The sequence below is a fragment of the Oryx dammah genome, unplaced genomic scaffold, assembly GCF_014754425.2.
Source record: "Oryx dammah isolate SB20612 unplaced genomic scaffold, SCBI_Odam_1.1 HiC_scaffold_24, whole genome shotgun sequence".
Taxonomy (NCBI): Eukaryota; Metazoa; Chordata; class Mammalia; order Artiodactyla; family Bovidae; genus Oryx; species Oryx dammah.
This window is the reverse complement of record NW_024070208.1, coordinates 21,125,764-21,144,846: the sequence shown is the minus strand read 5'-3', so window position 1 is coordinate 21,144,846 and position 19,083 is coordinate 21,125,764. Positions and strand designations below refer to the sequence as shown.

At 42.3% G+C, this 19,083-nt stretch overlaps 1 protein-coding gene across 1 annotated transcript in view; it reads right to left on the bottom strand.

Moving 5' to 3' along the window:
- Positions 1-15,478, bottom strand: part of WDFY2 (WD repeat and FYVE domain containing 2) — a 184,045-nt gene extending 168,567 nt beyond the window's left edge. Inside the window, exon 1 of the mRNA XM_040266963.1 lies at positions 15,113-15,478. Coding sequence (XP_040122897.1) covers positions 15,113-15,249 — 137 coding nt within the window. The 5' untranslated portion in view covers positions 15,250-15,478. The remainder of the gene's footprint in view (positions 1-15,112) is intronic.
- Positions 15,479-19,083: the final 3,605 nt, after the last annotated feature.

Sequence of the window (19,083 nt, the reverse complement as noted above, 5' to 3'; positions counted from 1 at the left end):
GGCTACATCTTCTCGTTTGTCAAGAGAAGCCAACAAGCTGGACTTGTATGTGAAATCCAGATTTTTAAAACTTGGCTACCAATTCAAACTTCTAAAAACGTAGCATATACAGACAAAATCTGTTTGAGGGTGGACCTCAGCCCACTAGTTGCCAATTTATAATGTCCAGTCTTCCGGTGGAGGACAGCTAAACTGGGGGTAGTTAAAATTTCACCCCTACTGCAATATATCGGGCTTCCTGGGTGGCTCAGTTGGCATAGTTTCCACCTGCCAATGCAGGAGATGCAGGTATGATCCCTGGGTTGGGGAAATCCCCTGGAGGAGGACATGGCAACCCACTCCAGTATTCTTGCCTTGAAAATCCCATGGATAGAGGAAACCTGGCCAGCCACAGTCAGTCTATGGGGTTGCAAAACAGTTGGACACGATGGCGAGACTAAACAACCACCTCAATATATTGGGTTGGCCAAAAAGTTCATTTGGGTTTTTCTGCACCATCTACGGAGAAGCCCAAACAAAGTTTTTGGCCAACCCAATACTCCCCATGGAAGACCCAGGATACACTGCCCTTGCCCCCCAGGAGGCCAATGGGGGCAGTGAACACACCATTTCAGAACAAGATGGCAAATGGAGAGAGATAAAAGTTTGCAAAAGAGAACACAGGACTGCCACCCACCAGCCACACACCTCCCCTGACCCCTGACTTTCAGGGAGAACAAGTTTGGGAAGTGGCAGTAAAAAGATGACCAAATAACCCCACCTTGATACATCTAGATAAAAGATAAAGGGACTCAACCATAAGAAAGCAAACCAACAAAAATTCCACAGCCCCACTTTCGGGTATCCAAGGCGATTCTTAAAATAGTCAAGCCTTAATGAAACCATGACAACAGGCATGATGGTACCATAAGTAAAAAATAAAACTAACTTGTACTGAGTACCATCTATGCTCCAAGTACAATGCCTGGTGCTACAGGAATATCATCTCGTGTAAACCTCCTAACAATCCTGAGAGGAATCATTATTCTCAGATGCAGAAAGAGACTCTGAAATCGTGAAGTTTGGAAAAGAGCCAAATGATGCTTTTCCCACTAACTCGCAGACCAAGCCAAAGAGAGTCCAGCTATTATTATACATATTTTTAATGGCAAAGAGTCAAGAATAACTCATTAGCTACAATAATTAAAAGTGTAAGGGAGTGGGGAGGGTGGAATTAGGTGAAGGAGATTAAGAGATACAGATCTCTAGTGGTAAAATAAATAAGCCATGTGGATGAAACATACAAAAGAAGAAACACATCAAAAAGTTATACTGTCACCAAATTATGACTAGGATGAAAGACGAATATTTAATGAATCTCTGGGTAAAGAATTAGGAATGATGGAAGAAATTTCAATTTAAGAAAAGGATAGATGGTTAAACTAAAGAGTGAACATTTTCTATATTAAAAAATAAAAAGGCTAACAGTACAGTATAAGACATATCTGGATATATAACAGAGATATGGTTAGTATTCTTACTATATTTATAAAATATATCTATATATATAAAAAACAAAAAATTTTCAGGAGAACCGGGAGAAACAGAGGTAACAGACAACTCACAAAAGGAAAAATTAACAAGTAAAAAGCAAACAGAAAAATATTCACAAATCAGTCCAAATATGCAAATTAAACATCAACGAAGTGCCATAATTTATTAAGTAAATTGTGAAGAAATTGTTTATTTTTAAAATTTTTATTGGAGTACAGTTGATTTACAATGTTGTGTTAGTTTCAGGTGTACAGTAAGGTGAGTCAGTCACACATACACATATATTCACTCTTTTAGATTCTTTTCCCATATAAGTCATTATTGAGCATTAAATAGAATTCCCTGGGTTGTACAGTAGTTATCTATATATATAACTATAATATATCTATCTATCTATATATATCTATTATAGTTATCTATAATATATATAGCAGTGTGCATATGTCTATCCCAATCTCCCAATTAAATCTCCTCCCCCCAAAATTTTTAAATAATAATACCAGTGGCTGGTCAGATTTGGAAAACTACTACTTCCTATGTCACTGTAAATATTAGAAAGTGGCACAAGCCTTTCAGAAAGCAATATGGCAATCTTCTTACAATTATTCCTAAAGACATCATCTAAAATCTGGAAGGTAAAACAGCTACACGCACAACAATGTTCATCATAACATTTAAAAAGCTGAAAATAAACAGCCAACAGTAGGTGATGGAATCGTCAGTGCTGTACCCACTAGTAATCAGAACCTTGAAAGTAGGATGTCTTGTTCATGATGAGTTCCAGGAGCAAATTCATATAGTACAAGCATTCAATAAATATGGGTGAATACTGAAGGAAAGATATACAGCCACTTAAAATGATTAAAGACTAGGGACCTGGTGGCACAATTTTAAGTAGGGGACAAGAACAGAAAAGTGTACGATTACAGTCCTATTTTTGAAAGTTACATCAGGAAAACTGCTAGAGGGAAATACATACAACACAGTCTGTGCCGAGAGATATATGAGCTATTATTCTTTACTATGGTTATATTATCTTTACTTAAAATATAAACACCCTTCAGAGGGATTATTATTATAATTATAATATTATTATAAGTTAATCCTTAGAAACTAAGGAAAAGATTAAAAATTTAATAACTAGTAGAAAACACATAAAATCCCCCAATAGCTCCATATTACAGGGATATCCACCCAGCTAAAAAGAAAAGTAGTCAGTCATATAAAGAGGCTACTAACTGACTTTCATAACTTGGATGAGATGTATCATTTCTGAGTCCTAACTCAGTAATAAATGAACACATCACAGGAAGCCAAAACACAACTACTTCAACAGCTGTTCAATTTGCTGCACTCCTGGTTTCTTCTGAACTCTCTTTGGCTCTCAGCTGAAAGGGCTTAGTTAGCTATCTCTTGACCCGGAGGCTTCCAATGAGACAAGGTCAATTCTCTAATCTATGGAAATTTAGAAAAGCAAGACAGGTCAGGGGTGAGGTAGGCTGGTGGGTAAATGTGCCTGAGTTGAACTGTAATGTATTTCCATCTCTTAGAAAACCAAAACTACATACAAAGAGGGTACAAAACTTCCAACAGTTTCTCAATTTTGTGTGGCTGCCCGGATGGGATAGGAGCCTGGGGAAGAATGGATACATATCTATCTATAGCTGAACCCCTTCACTGTTCACCTGAAACTATCACAAATCGGCTATACCCCAATACAAAATAAAAAGTTTAAAGAAAAAAAAAACTGTTGTTTTCAATCCATTCTGAATCATGAAATCATCTGCATGGGTCACAACTAGGATTTTATGACGGCTACGACAAAACAAAATATCAGCGTGAGTGTCACAATGAAAGGACACCATTTAACCAAACTTTTGTCCCAGTTATACATGTATGTTATATGTCCCTGTATATGAATCTCCAGTAGCAAACGCCAAATATACTTCTTGCTATGATTTACGGTCCAAAAAGTTTCAAAAGCATTACTCTAGGCAATTTAGGACCTGACTTAGGGCCCAGAAAACCACTCAGAGCTAAACTGTTTAGTATTGATATTTCATACTGAAGGATTAAACTGTTTACTACTGATATTTCAAACTGCAGGATTCATCTGGAAATAAGAATGTAGAGAATCCAGTTCAACTAGGTATTAGGCATCGATACAAAACAGACGCCTCTTTAATATTTCATCCAGGAATAAAGGACGGCTGCCAGCCAAAGACTCCGGAAAGCATCATTTTACACCACCTCCCAAAGCCCGTGGCAAGTCTGCCCCCTCTGAACACTCTCTCCGGCTCCAGGTTTTAGGACCCTAGAGGTGTGGAGACTTTCCATTTGTCTCATCTGGATGTGGGGCCGTCAGAGTGCCATGATCACAGCCAGGCTGCGTTCTCCTTTGCTAGAAGGGAACTAATGTTTACAGCATTGAAATGCCAGGTGCCCAAGGTCAATGCAGGGTTCAGCAGGGATCAGACTCCCAGTCTCAGTTCTTTTCCAAGATTCCTTAAATTAAAGACACATGAGAGCACAAAGAGCACTCCCTGTCAAGAGACAAGTAGAGGACTTTGTTCTCCTTTTTGGTCTTATTGGTTGCTTACACCTCTGAAACAATTTTTCAGTTCAGTTCAGCCCCTCAGTCATGTCCGACTCTTTGCGACCCCATGGACGGCAGCACGCCAGGCTTCCCTGTCCATTACCAACTCCCAGAGCTTACTCAAACTCATGTCCACCGAGTCGGTGATGCCATCCAAGCATCTTATCCTCTGTCGACTCCTTCTCCTCCCGCCTTCAATCTTTCCCAGCATCAGGGTCTTTCCAAGGAGTCAGTTCTTTGCATCAGGTGGCCTAAGGATTGTAGTTTCAGCTTCACCATCAGTCCTTCCAATGAATATTCAGGACTGATTTCCTTTAGGATGGACTGGTTGGATCTCCTTGCCATCCAAGGGGCTCTCAAGAGTCTTCCCCACACCACAGTTCAAAAGCATCAATTTTTTGGTGCTCAGCTTTCTTTATAGTACAACTCTCACATCCATACATGACTACCAGAAAAACCATAGCTTTGACTAGACGGACCTTTGTCAGCAAAGTAATGTCTCTACTCCTTAATATGCTGCCTAGGTTTGTCATAGCTTTTCTTCCAAGGAGCAAGCATCTTTTAATTTCATGACTGCAGTCACCATCTGCAGTGATTTGGGAACCCAAGAAAATTAAGTCTGTCACTGTTTCCATTATCTCCCCATCTATTTCCCATGAAGTGATGGGACCGGATGCCATGACCTTCGTTTTTTGAATGTTGAGGTTCAAGCCAGCTTTTTCACTCTCCTCTTTCACTTTCATCAAGAGGTTCTTTAGTTCTTCTTCACTTTCTGCCATTAGGGTGGTGTCATCTGCATATCTGAGGTTATTGATATTTCTCCCGGCAATCTTGATTCTAATGCTTCATCCAGCCTGGCATTTCACATGATGCACTCTGCATATAAGTTAAAGAAGCAGGGTGACAATATATAGCCTTGACATATTCCTTTCCCAATTTGGAACCAGTCTGTTGTTCCATGTCCAGTTCTAACTGTTGCTTCTTGACCTGCATACAGATTTCTCAGGAGGCAGGTACGGTGGTCTGGTATTCCCGTCTCTTTTTAAGAATTTTCCATAGTTTATTGTGACCCACACAGTCAAAGGCTTTAGTAGATGTATTTCTGGAATTCTCTTGCTTTTTCTATGATCCAATGGATGGTAGCAATTTGATCTCTCGTCAAAGTAATACTCAACATGCTACAAGCTAGACTTCAACAGTATGTGAATCAGGAACTTCCAGATGTTCACACTGGATTTAGAAAAGGCAGAGGAACCAGAGATCAATTCCGATACTGTAGTTGAGAAAAAAAAAAACTTTGGCTTGATGGACATTTTCTTTTCAGGTAAGTAATTCTGCATATAACTCACTTTAGAGTGGTGGCTCAAATGTAAAGAATCCGCCTGGAATGCAAGAGACCTGGTTTGGATCCCTGGGTCGGGAAGATCCCCTGGAGAAGGGAATGGCTACCCATTCCAGTATTCTTGTCTGGAGAACTACATGGACAGAAGAACCTGGCTGGCTGGAGGGTCCACGGGGTCACAAAGACTTGGACAAGACTGAGCAACTAACACTTTCATTTTTCAGTTTAGGATTCCAGGTGTCAATAGATCAATACTTAAAATAGTCTTAAATCACAATTTACTGACTGACTTCTAAATGGTACTATTTTAATTTCTCCAAAGCTGTTACTTTTTAATGACACCAAAATGGCTTTCAACAACAAACAGAAAATCTCTCCCTCTCAAAGCCAAATTCACAGTGAAAACTAAGCCAGGGGAAGACGCTGTGCAAGGAAAAAACAGTTTTTCCAGTTTTAAAGTTTTGATTTCGTTTGCTTGGAAAAAGGTCAACTCTCCAAAGTCTCATCTGACTGCTACAGCCCTATGATTTTTTAAAGCCTATTTTTCTTTTTGCAAAGTAAGTTTAGTGACACTTGAAATACAGGATAGCTGGCCGGGATCTCACAATCCCAGATGCTTCATTTTAGGAGCACTGGAACCGTCTCTCAAAACACCTCCCCTTATCTTGTGATATCCAGATGAACGTACCCTGATTAAGATCTTTAGGCCCTGGGTAGAATCTGCATTAATCGTGTAAATTAAGTAGGAAATTCAGAACCGTCAGGAGTTCAGGGATCACTGGAAGCTGAGCCTCCTTAGTGAACCTCCTTGAGCAGCTTTCCCATAGTGATCTTTTCTTAAAAAGTCAAATCTATGGGAGGTGAGAGGGAGGGAGGCTCAAAAGGGAAGGGAAATACATGAACTTAAGGGTGATCCCTGTTGTTCTATGGCAGAAACCAACAACACTGTGAAGTAATTATCCTCCAATTAAAATTTTTAAAATATTTTAAAAAGTCAATCTGTATTTTGACCTTTAGAGACCCAGAGGCAGCCTGTTTTCGGACAGATCTGCTGGCATGAAGACTGCCACATGCTCTGAATTCAGGGTAAAGGTCTCATTTTCAAAATCATATGGGGCAGATTCCCATTTGGGGACCTTGAAACCAGCAATTACTAGCAGCAAGTGATGAGTCTCTGGTGCATAGCTGAAAGTTTACTAATTTTCTGGCATTAAACAGAGGCCCGAGATACTCAAAAAGAAGTTTCTGTTCAGTCCCTCAGTTGTGTCCAACTCTCCATCACCAACTCCGGGAGCTTGCTCAAACTCATGTCCATTGAGTTGGTGATGCCATCAAACCATCTCATCCTCTGTCGTCCCCTTCTCCTTCCGCCCTCAATCTTTCCCAGCATCAGGGTCTTTTCAAATGAGTCAGTTCTTTGCATCAGGTGGCCAAACTATTAGAGTTTCAGCTTCAACTTCAATCCTTCCAATGAATATTCAGGACTGATTTCCTTTAGGATGGACTGGTTGGATCTCCTTGCAGTCCAAGGGAGTCTCAAGAATCTTCTCCAACACCACAGTTCAAAAGCATCAATTCTTTGGCGCTCAGCTTTCTTTATAGCCCAACTCTCACATCCACACATGACCACGGAAAAACCACAGCTTTGATGAGATAGACCTTTTTAGTCAAACTAAAAAACAGTTCAGATGGCTTCCAATTTTGTCAACTTTAGAGACCTTACACCATCATTCCAGAAAGTCCTCAACTTTCAGAACTATGTTTGCACATTGGGAAAAATGTTGATTTGCATTTGAAAAATTTTAACTCAAGTGTTATAAAATGCATGGTACATATAAAATACCATGAGCTCAACTAACTGAGCCAATGTATTAAATGAAACTAACTAGAGGACCAAGACAGTACAATTTCACACTGAAAAGAATCAATGTATGAGCCAATAGTGTGAGGATTTACAAATGATATTTTAACATTATCTTTTCAAGAAACAGTCATAAATGAACCCACTTAAAATCAGAAACAGAATCACAGATGCAGAAAACAACCTTATCTACTAAGGCGGGGAGGTGAGGAGGGATAAGTTGGGAGGCTGGGACTGATATATACATATTACTATATATAAAACATACAACTAATAAGAACTTACTGCTACTGGCAGAAGGAGAAGGGGACGACAGAGGATGAGATGGTTGGATGGCATCACCAACTCGATGGACATGAGTTTAAGCACGCTCCAGGAGTTGGTGATGGACAGGCAAGCCTGGCATACTGCAGGCCATGGGGTCACAAAGAGTCGCACATGACTGAGCCTCTGAACTGAACTGAAACTTTTTTTTATTTTTGAGTGTGTCAAGCCTCTGTTTAATGGCACAAGGAACTCTACTCAATAATGACCCATGAGGATATATGTATATGTATACGATCATCACTTTGCTGTACAGCAGAAAGTAACACAACATTGTAAATCAACTATACGCCAATATAAAGAAGAAACAGTCAAGTACTCATGGCCTCTTAGAGTAGTTCAGAGTTGGGGGAAAAAAGGCCCTAAAGACTTTTTCAAATCCTAAAGCTCTCTCACTACACCCCTTTCCCACTCCTATCCCTTGTTGTAACATTAGCCCGGCCCAAAGTAAGCTGCTGACCTTCTCTCTGGTGGCGCCGGTGGTAAAGAAGCTGCCTGCAATGCAGGAAACCTGGTCCAGTCCCTGAGACGAGAAGATTCCCTAGAAAAGGGAATGCTACCCACTCCAGTATTCTTACCCGGAGAATTCCGTGGACAGAGGAGCCTGGTGAGATACAGTCCACGGGTTCGCAGAGCTGGACACGACTGAGTGACTAACAATTTCACTTTCTTTCCAGCTTCTCTCAGGTTCAACTTACATCTCTTTACTTCAGGAAACACACCACCTCCTCAGGCCCATTCCATTCCAAACAACTGATAGATCAGCCATTGCATCAATTCATTCAACGAACATATACAAATTGGCTGTCTCCTCTGGGACAGTGAAGGACACACAAGCCTGGCGCGCTGCAGTCCATGGGGTCGCAGAGAGCCAGATACAACTGAGCGACTGAACGACAAGATGGCGCTGGAGGACAGGTCTACTGTCTACCATACAGCTCTACCAGATGGTCCTAACCCCTCAGGGCTGACAGAGAACACAGATAATGATGTTCCTAAACTGGTCCTTAATCAAGCAGCATACAAGGTGGCAGTTCTCCACTGTGCCTCCCAATTACCCTCACCCCCTGCAGGCCTGCCCCACAGCCTTCTCCATCACACCCTACCACCACACCCTCAGGCCTTTTAGCCAGAGAAGAGTTTCAAATTCTGTCACTCAGAAGTTTTAGGAATGTTTGCTGTGGTTGTTGTTCAGTCGCTAAGCCTTGTCTGGCTCTCTGCAACCCCATGGACCGCAGCACACCAGGCTTCCCTGTCCTTCACTATCTCCCAGAGTTTGTTTCAAACTCATGCCCATCGAGTCGGTGATGCCATCAAACCATCTCATCCTCTGTCGTCCCCTTCTCCTCCTGCCTTCAAGCTTTCCCAGCATCACGGTCTTTTCCAATGAGTCAGTTCTTTCCATCAGGTGTCCAAAGTATTGGAGCTTCAGCTTCAGCAGCAGTCCTTCCAGTGAATATTCAGGATTGATTTCCTTTAGGATTGACTGGTTTGATCCCCATGCTGTCCAAGGGACTCTCAAGAGTCTTCTCCAGCACCACAGTTTCAAACCATCAATTCTTTGGCACTCAGCCTTCTCTATGGTCCAACTCTCACATTCGAACTTGACTACCAGAAAAACCACAGCTTTAACTAGACAGACCTTTGCTGGCAAAGTGCTATCTCTGCTTTTTAACATGCTGTCTAGATTTGTCACAGCTTTCCTTCCAAGGTCTGGATGCCATAATATTAGTTTTTTGAATGCTGAGTTTTAAACAAGCATTTTCACTCTCCTCTTTCACCCTCGTCAAGAAGCTCTTTAGTTGCTCTTTACCTTCTGCCATTAGAGTGGTGTCATCTGCATATCTGAGGCTGCTGGCATTTCTCCTGGCAATCTTGATTCCAGATTCTGATTCATTCAGCCCAGCATTTTGCATGTTGTGCTCCCCATGTAAGTTAAACAAGCAGGGTGTCAATATATATAGCCTGGATGAACTCCTTTCCCAATTTTGAGCCAGTCCATTGCTTCATGTCTGGTTCTGTTGCTTCTTGATCTGCATATAGGCTTCTCAGGAAACAGGTAATGTGGTCTGGTATTCCCATCTCTTTAAGAATTTCCCACAGTTTGTTGTGATCCACACAGTCAAAGGCTTTAGCATAGTCAATGAAGCACAAGTAGATGTTTTTCTGGAATTCCCTTGCCGCCTTCTCTATGATCCAGTGGATAGATCATAGCAATTTGGTTTCTAAACCATTAGCAATTTGGTTTCTGGTTCCTCTGCCTCTTCTAAATCCAGCTTAGACATTAGAAGTTCTCGGTTCACGTACTGCTGAAGCCTAGCTTAAAGGATTTTGAGCACTACCTTGATAGCCTGTGAAATAAGCACAACTGTGCGGCAGCTGGAACACTGTTTGACACTGCCCTTCTTTGGGATCGGAATGAAAAATTACCTTTTCCAGTCCTGTGGCCACTGCTGAGAGTTCCAAGTTTGCTGACATATTGAGTGCAGTACTTTCACAGCACCATCTTTTAGGATTTGAAATAGGTCAGCTGGATTCCATCACCTCCAAAGGCCCACTTGACTTCACACTCCAAGATGTCTGGCTCTAGGTGAGTGACCACACTATTGTAGTTATCCAGGTCATTAAGACCTTTTTCAATAGTTCTTCTGTGTATTCTTGCCACCTCTTCTTAATATCTTCTGCTTCTGTTAGGTCCTTATTGTTTCTGTCCTTTATTGTGCCCATCCTTGCATGAAATGTTCCCTTGATATATCCAATTTTCTTGAAGACATTTCTAGTCTTCCCCCTTCTATTGTTTTCCTCTATTTCTTTGCACCAAAGACTTTCTTTTTTTTTTTTTTAATTTATTTATTTATTTCTAATTTTTACTTTACAATTCTGTATTGGTTTTGGCATAGATTGACATGAATCCACCACAGGTGTACATGCGTTCCCAAACAAAAGAAGACTTTCTAATCTCTTCTTGCTCTTCTCTGGAACTCTGCATTCAGTTAGGTATATCTTTCCCTTTTCTCCCTTGCCTTTTGTTTCTCTTCTTTTCTCATTTCTAAAATGTTTGCTATCATAATTATTCCTCTGGAGACACTAATTTTCCAGATTCCTCAAAGTGTGACACTCAGAGCTGAGTTCTGAATTCAAGCTGCCTGATGGAGCCTGGCAGGTTCAAGTCCATCAGGTCTCAAAGAGTCAGACACAACCAAGCAACTGAGTCCTGACTACATTCTTAACCAGTCCATTCTAGTGCTTCTCAATGCACGGGGAGATTTTTTTCCCCCTCGAGCTAGAATGCCCCTTACAACACCTTTGCTTTCTCACATGAACTCCTATTCATGCTCCAATACCCATCTGGAGGAGAGTTCCTTGGTCTCTTTTCTAACCATTACAAGCAGAGGAGATTCTTCAACAACCCCACTGGGTGGTATCCCCTCTTCAACACATCTCCTTATATAAGATAAAAATCTGACCCACTTTTACCCATTGCATGGGTATACACTCCTAGTGAACTGTTTAATAGTAACTACCTAGAGTTACTGCTCAGTGTGAATGCTAAGACTGTTGACTTGTGTGAAGACATGCATATAAAGAACTTACAAAGATAAAGGTCTGGACTGGGCTGGGTACCACCTGGAGCAGTCTCTTCTAGCTTTTAATACCTGAAGAGGCTCCACTGGACACACCCTGGTAAGCTGCAAGCTAGAAAGTGGGCTTGACCAAAATACAGCCAAAATGTCTGGGAGGAAACTCCTAAGCAAAGCATGTTAAAATGACATTCACTCAGAAAAGACAGTCCAGACAGAAGCTGGGAAATGAGGAGCCCAATGGACCCAAGTTGGGCATATCCTTTGGAGATGGAATCTAGCTACAACCAAAGCAAAGACAGGCTCAGATAAGGCCAGTGAGTTCTGAGAACAAACTTTATTTTATGATAGCAGAAATCTATACTTGTAAGTCAGATTGCTTTTATCTCCTCTTCCTCTTTTTTTTTTTTTTTTTGGCTGCAGCTTGTGAGAGTTCCCTCACAGGGACTGATCACAGGCCACGGCAGTGAAAGTGCCGGGTCTCAACCACCAGACCACCAGGGAAATCCCATTTTTATATTTCTTCAGTTCCCTTATGTTTTCTCCCTTGGTATGAAGTAAAGTTGCAAGCTGTTTTAACTGTGCTCAGATGAACTGAGAATAAGGGTTTTCAGCCACTCTTGGTCCTGAAGATTAGAATATTATCAACCCATGATGGACAGCAGACTTAAGGTGAATATGGTATTACAGCCCAAACAAAAGAATCCTCCAAAGGAAGTAAAATTTAAGGAACAAGAAGGGCTATAGAACCCAGCTATTCTTCCTCATGTAAAAATTCTCTTTTCAGAACTAAATCTTGGAGTTTGTGGTTTTATTTTCTTCTAGAATTCCACACACACACCCACGCCCCACTAAACTATGAGCACCTTGAAAGGACCTTGTCATTTTCACCAGTGAAGTGTACACATGTGCATGGAACACAGTAAAGGCATTTAAATGTTTGTTGACGCAATGAATGAACAATGCATGGTCTTTCAAAATTTTAAGGCACCTTTTCTTCATGTTTTTAAAAACTCTGAGCTGGTCTGTGTGGCATGCGGGATCTTCCGCAGTCAGAGATCAAACCTGTACCCTCTACAGTGGAAGCTCGGAGTCGTATCCACTGGATCACCAGGGAAGTGCCTTAAGGCATCTTTCAAGGCCATCCAGTCCAATCCTTTTCCAAACATTTGTCCACACAGAACTTCCATTGGTTTCAAACAAATATCGATGAAATGTCTACAATAATTAAGATGTGCTTTCAGGAACAACAAAAAGATCAGGTATCGATATATGTTCATTGAGGGCCTACTATGTGCCAGCCACCATACTAGACCTTAAGATATTACAATGAGTAAGACACATAGCACCTTAGGGAATTCACGGAGAAGATAAATGGACAAGAAGCACCAATAACATTGTTTAAAAAGATAGAAAATGTTGCTTTCGAAGACGTCATAAAGGCTATTAGGAATCAGAGGTCAAAAAGGAAAACCAAAGTTTCAAAAGGACTTACGAGACACTGTCATTCAGAACTAGGACATTATTTTGTGGTTTAACCTTACAGTTCAGGAATCAAAACTACTAGAGTCTAGCTGAAGTGGTAAATGGAAATGGCTTCGTAGGTTTTGATGAAAATCCAATATTCTATCTTCATATCTTTACTATTATGTCAAATGACAGTAACACCAGCTTTTGAAAAGAAAGAATACAGATCAGTTCTCTTTTAATGGAAGCCATAACTGAAACTGAGCTCTAACAAAGTTATTGTCACATGTGACTATATGACCTACAGAAACACGGACTTGTTGACCTGAGTAATAAGAAAATACATCAAGAAAAATCCTAGACTTACTTAAGTATTTTAACACTAACTACATTATAAAATATTTTCTATTACTTACATTGTAAACTGAGAAAGTAAAAATTAATATATAGCTAAACACTATAGTCATTTTGTCCCATAACCAAATGAAACTATCTTCGCTTTCTTTCATATATGCTACTTCAGAGTCTCCAAATACTCTCAAACGTACCCCAACTAAAGTTGTTTCCTTTAGTATAAACAGTGACATGGAAATCAGAAACCAGGAGCCAAGCTTGATTTCACCACCAGGTACATGAATTTGGGCAGGTAAATTCTCTGGCTTAAATTTTCTCAACCGTAAAATGAAGGTGTTATAGCAAATAATCTCTAAGATCCCTTTGAACACTTAAAAAAAAAGAAAACTAGGAAAACTAACTTCTACTTCCAAAGTAGAGAAAGTTCCAAAACTAATACTAAAGCCACTTCGGTTTTAATTACCTTTCTCCCTCTCCTACTTGATTCAACAAACTTACTTATGAATTTCCTACAGGAGTTAGAATGAGCAGTTTCATCTCCAATAGCTAAAGACAGGGAAAGTGACGTCTACCAATATATTCTCTTTTAAAAAAACACAATTCTGTGACAAAGAATTTCTAGGTCCAGAAGCAACCTCTTCAGTAGAATTTTGCCTCTGTGGAAAAATTAAACACTCTTAAGCCTTCTCTGTGAATTTCAAGTGGTTTCTACATCCATATATTCCATTACAGCCCATGAATTTCTTCTGTTCTTAGCAGACTGCTTGCCATTGGTGTATGTTTACAATATTTCCCCTTGGATCTGTATAGGAAGTGAATCAGGAATCATTTGGCCATCTTATGGAGTACAATGTAGACAAAAATATGACATTAACAGGTAATCATCCTAATTATGCTGAAGAATCTATGATATGAATAGATCTGTCAGGCACATTTTTTGAGACCACACTGCATGCAAAGCACTGAAATGACTATAAAGACGGTATGAACACATTGTTGCTTCACTTTTCTTTGCCTGAAATTTTACAAGTCACCAAGAAAAAATATGTTTTACCTCAGTACAATGTTAACTTACATTAAAACCTATCTACCATTTAAAGGCTAAAGCTCCTTGTCATATACCTCTACAACAAGACATTTTGTAGAATACCAGTTGATACTATAAAAGCAACAATTCCAGATCAAAACTATTACTACTATATTCAAGCTTCATTCCTCTGGAAATGAGCTCCATCTGCATAATCTTTGCATATTAAAGGACATTAAGTTCAAACAAACAAAAAAAACCGGCACTGTCTAAAAAACATGGGAGAATACTACAAGCAGAACAACTGGCTCTACTTCTGCAAATTAAGCAAAATTAGGCAAAAAAAAAAAAAAAAGTAAGGAAGCAAGCAAAGGGAAGGAACTCCAGAGCTATTTGCAGCAGTGGTCCCTCCAAAAGTTCTAGGAGCTTCCCCTTGAGCTTAAAGAGGGCAAAGGAGAGAAGTCAGCTATCCTTCTGGGCAGAAGCCCAGATACTCTTCACAACTTGCAATATTTATTGAATTCAGTGGAAGATGTCTGGGAGATCTGGATTCGGTGAGAATGTCTGGGCGAAGGGAGTGGCATTTGCTTTCCTCAGTCTGGAGCCTTCAGAACTGTACCAGAGTTCTCAAAACCCCTTAGTTATCTTACAGAAGAGCTCTGAGCATCCTCCCCACGCACACACCTGCAGGGCCGGGCAGCGCCTCCCTCTCCCTCCACTGTCCTCAGGGCTGGACCAAGGTCCAGTGGCCGGCGCACCGTTAGTCCAAGAGCCACCCTGGTCCCGGCGGACGCCACCCGGGCAAGCCCCAACAGAATGCCGCCGTCCCGGCTCCGGGTCCCGGAGCCACGCAGCGGCGGCGACTGCGCGGCTGGAAACCCGCACCAGCAGGATGCGCATTAGAATAAAAACTTGGGCGAGCGCTCTCGCCCTCGCGCCGACGTGGAGGCACGGCCCCAGAAGCGGGCTTCGGGGACCGCCGGCCTGTCCCGCCCCAGCTCGCGGCCGAGGGGGCAGCGGTTCTCACCTGTCCTCCGAGACACTGATGACACCCTCCTCCTTGGGCACGATCACGGCCATGTTCACCACGTCCTGAGAGCCCTCGACCCGCTGCAGCAGGATCGGCTTGCGGGTCAGCGGCTTGGGCTGGATCTCTGCCGCCATCGGAGGAGGGGGCGCGCCGGGGGCGCCGCCGCCAACTGCGCCGCGGGATTGGGTTGAGACGACCGCTGGAGCGCGGGCACCAGCTGAGACAGAGACTCTGTTTGGCCGGAGCGGGCCTCCGGGGACCCGCGATCATAGCCTGGCCGCCTCCCCCGGGGACGACTCCGCGCTCCCGGCTTCGGGCAACGAAACCGCCACGACCGGCGCTGCAACCGGGCGCCCCCACCGGAGGGAGGGGGCGGAGAGTCGGGGGGCGGGGCAGACGGGGCGGGGCCTGCCGCAGGGGGTGGCCGCTGGTGGGCGCGAGGGCGGCTGCACTTCCGGGAGGGTGGAGGAGGAGGAGGAGGAGGAGGAGGGGAAACTGACAAAGGGGGCGGGGCGCTGGCGGCCCAATGCGCGTGCGCCGCCCGTCCACTAGGGCCGTTTCCGCCCCACTCCTCCGCCATTCCCGTAGCCTCGCCGCACCGCCTCTAGAGCGCATGCTCCTTCCGTCACCCGTAGTCCCCGGTCATCTTCCACACCCAGTGTTTAGTGCCCTCCCTCTTTCATCTCTCGTGAACGCGCGCGTACACACTCCTGGGAACGCGCTTGGGGTGTCCCGCCCACCGCAAAAATCCCTGAAAAGGGGGCGTTGGTGGGGCGGGGAAAAGCTAGCCTGGGCGAGGCCGGAAAGAAAAGAATCCCGCAGGAAGGAAAGAAGCTGAACGCGTTGGCGCGAGATTGGGCATGCGCACGAGTAATCTGTCCCTCGCGGGGCGGGGGCCTGACCACCGAGCATGCTTAGCTGCTCCCAACACGCATCTGCCCCGGGCTGCCGAGTGGTACCCCGTGGTCTCCTGGGAGTAGTAGTTCTTCAGAGCTGCCTTTCCCTTGTCCTGAGATGACCTATCGCCTACTTATCCTTCCTGTCCTGGGGAGCTTGGTGGCCTCGGAATCACTGCCTGCAACGTCCTCTAAAACAGAGAACCAAAGGGCAGCCCTCGTTGGAGCGGACTGTCGCCGTACTCCTGCCACTGCCCGTAATAGTGGAGCGCCAGAAGTCGGGGAGAAAAGATCTCATGCAAGCATCTTCGAAGGAGCTTAGAGATGACCTGTGTTGTCAACCTCCTCGTTTTCTTAGATGGCCGCGTTACTAGCCCTTAGTTAAACTGGAGCTTCAGGTTAGGGCTGTGGCATCCCCCAGACTTGAACTCAGGCACCCATGCTCCTTGGTCCTTCTTCCCATTCCCCAGTGATCCTTCCTTTCTAGCTTGCACTGGAAACAATGGAGAGAGTTATTGTAATGACTGAATGAATGTCAGTTGCTTGGCACAGGGCCTGACTTGTGGGGTCGTTGGTTATGTAATAACCCCATTAGCCCTCCCACAGTTATCTTGGTCTATGTGGTGTGACTGGGCTGGCAAGGGCTCTGGAGGGGAGAAAAATAATATGCCAGAGCTGGACAAAAAACGGGATGGGCCTTGTAGAAATGCCTGTCTTATAGGGCCAGTTTTGGCACAGCTTTGGTGATAGGTCTCTGTTTCTTTACCACCTCCCATCTTCATAGAAATTCTGTAAGGCACTTGAAAGGGAGGTTGAGATATTTTCCAGCTTTGTAACCTAGAACAAGGTATTCCACTTCTCTGAGCCTCTAGCTGACCATCTACTAAATGTAGGATAATAAAACCTACCTTGGGTGGTTGTTTTTAGACTTACAAATGACAGATTGTTTTAATATTTATTTTTATTTATTTGGCTGCACAGGGTTTTAGTTGTGGCACGAGGTACGTTTTTAGTTGCGACATGTGGGATCTAGTTCCCTGAACAGTGATCAGACCCGGACCCCCTGCATTGGGGTGCAGAGTCTTCCTCACTGGACTACCAGAGACGTTCCACAAATGACAGATTTTTAAGTGTGTTCATACACGCTAGGTTCTTTAAGTTTCCAGGAATTAGGACATGGACATATTTAAGGGACAGTATTCAGCCTGCCGCAATGGTTTTAAATACCATCCATATGCTCTTGGTTCCAGTAATAATCTCTACCCTGACCACATTTCTGAACTCACATATCTAATGCTACTCTACATTGTCACTTAACTGTTTAATAGGTGTTCCAAACACTCCCAACAGTAGCTTTAAATCGATTACATCTTTCACGCAGTTGTTCGAAACTAAGATCCTAGGAGTCATCCTTAATCCTTTTCTTTTTCTCGCAGTTCTATCTAGACCATTCACAAGCACTATCAGCTCTACCTCCAAAATGTATCTTGAATTTTCCCATTTATATCATCTCCACCCTAGGTCACCATAATCTCTGGCCTGTACTGCCACATGAAGTCTAACTGCTTTCTCTGTTTCTCCTTTTGAACCCATACAATCCATTTTGATCTCAGTGGCCAGAAGGATTTTGTTTTAAAATATAAACCAGATCATTTCCTCCTCTTCTTCAAACACATCAACGCCTTACCATTGCACTTAGGATGAAATGACTCTGCAAGCTCACCTCTTCTGCTCAGTAGTTTGCAAGCCCTGGTTTGGAAATTCCCAGAAACACCAACCTCCTTCCTCCTGGTGGCCTTTGCACCAACAGGGTTCACCTTTCAGCTACTTTCTTCTCACCACTGAGGCTTCAGTTCCAATGTTGGCTCCTTAAACAGTCTTACACTCCCACATGAACCTTACCTCTTCATAGCACTTCTGAGCATATTACCTGGGTTTATTTTCTTCCCAGTACTTACTTCTGCCCCAAATAATCATGTGTTTCTTATTGGGTTTTCAGTCTTCCTCTTCTAGAAGAGAAACGCTGGGAAAGGAGATAACTGTCTGCTTGCTCATCATTGTGTTCCTTTTAGACTAGTACCTGGTACATCAGGAAGCATGTTGTTAAGTAGTTATTAAATATTGTAAGATTCTATTTATATGAAATGCTCACAATAGGCAAATCTGCAGACCCAGAAAGCTGATTAGTAATTGCTAGTAGCGTGGGGGGATATGGGGGAAAAGAAGGAAGGGGGCCCAATTTTGATGGCTAAGGAATGTTTGATTTCTTTTTCAGATAATAAAAATGTTTTAAAATTATCATAGTGATTGCACAAATTTGTGGATATTCTAAAAGTCACTGAATTGTACACTTTAAAATGGTAAATTTTATGCTATATGAATTACAGTTGTCTATTATCCAATATTACTTTTGATGAATTACTGACAGATTCTATGATGCTTTCATGGGTTTTATTGAAAGCAAAATATTGGAAACCATCTGACTTGTGAAAAGAATTTTTGCACATTTATTATAATATACCAAAACATATTATATAACTGCTATTTTTATCTGTTATTTTGTCACTTAAAGGCATTTTGTTTAACCATATATACTAAAAAAGAATTGGGAACTTTTTAATGTTTTAAATTGAGTATATATTTACTAATACAATTTTTTTATAAAGTGCTTTTATCTCATCCCATGCTTACATATAGTTTTCTCCAACTCTGAGAACAGCAGATTTTTATAGAAGATCACCCTGTAGCCTAGTTTTCTAAATCCTTTTGTCAGATGAATCAGGGAAATTTCTGTCAGAAAAAGTTTTTACTTCATTTTTCCATTCAAATAAATAATTATCAATAAGCATTTTGAGGAAAATTATAAAAATAAAATGAAATATATCTTGTAAGACAGATTATTAGCTGTAGTTGAGTTCAATATCATATGAGATATCACTTCACACCTGTCAGAATGGTTATTATCAAAAATACAGTAGATAACAAGTGTTGGCAAGGATGCATAATCCTTGTGCACTTATGGTGGAAATGTAAATTGGTGCAGCCACTGTGAAAAACAGTATGAAGATTCTT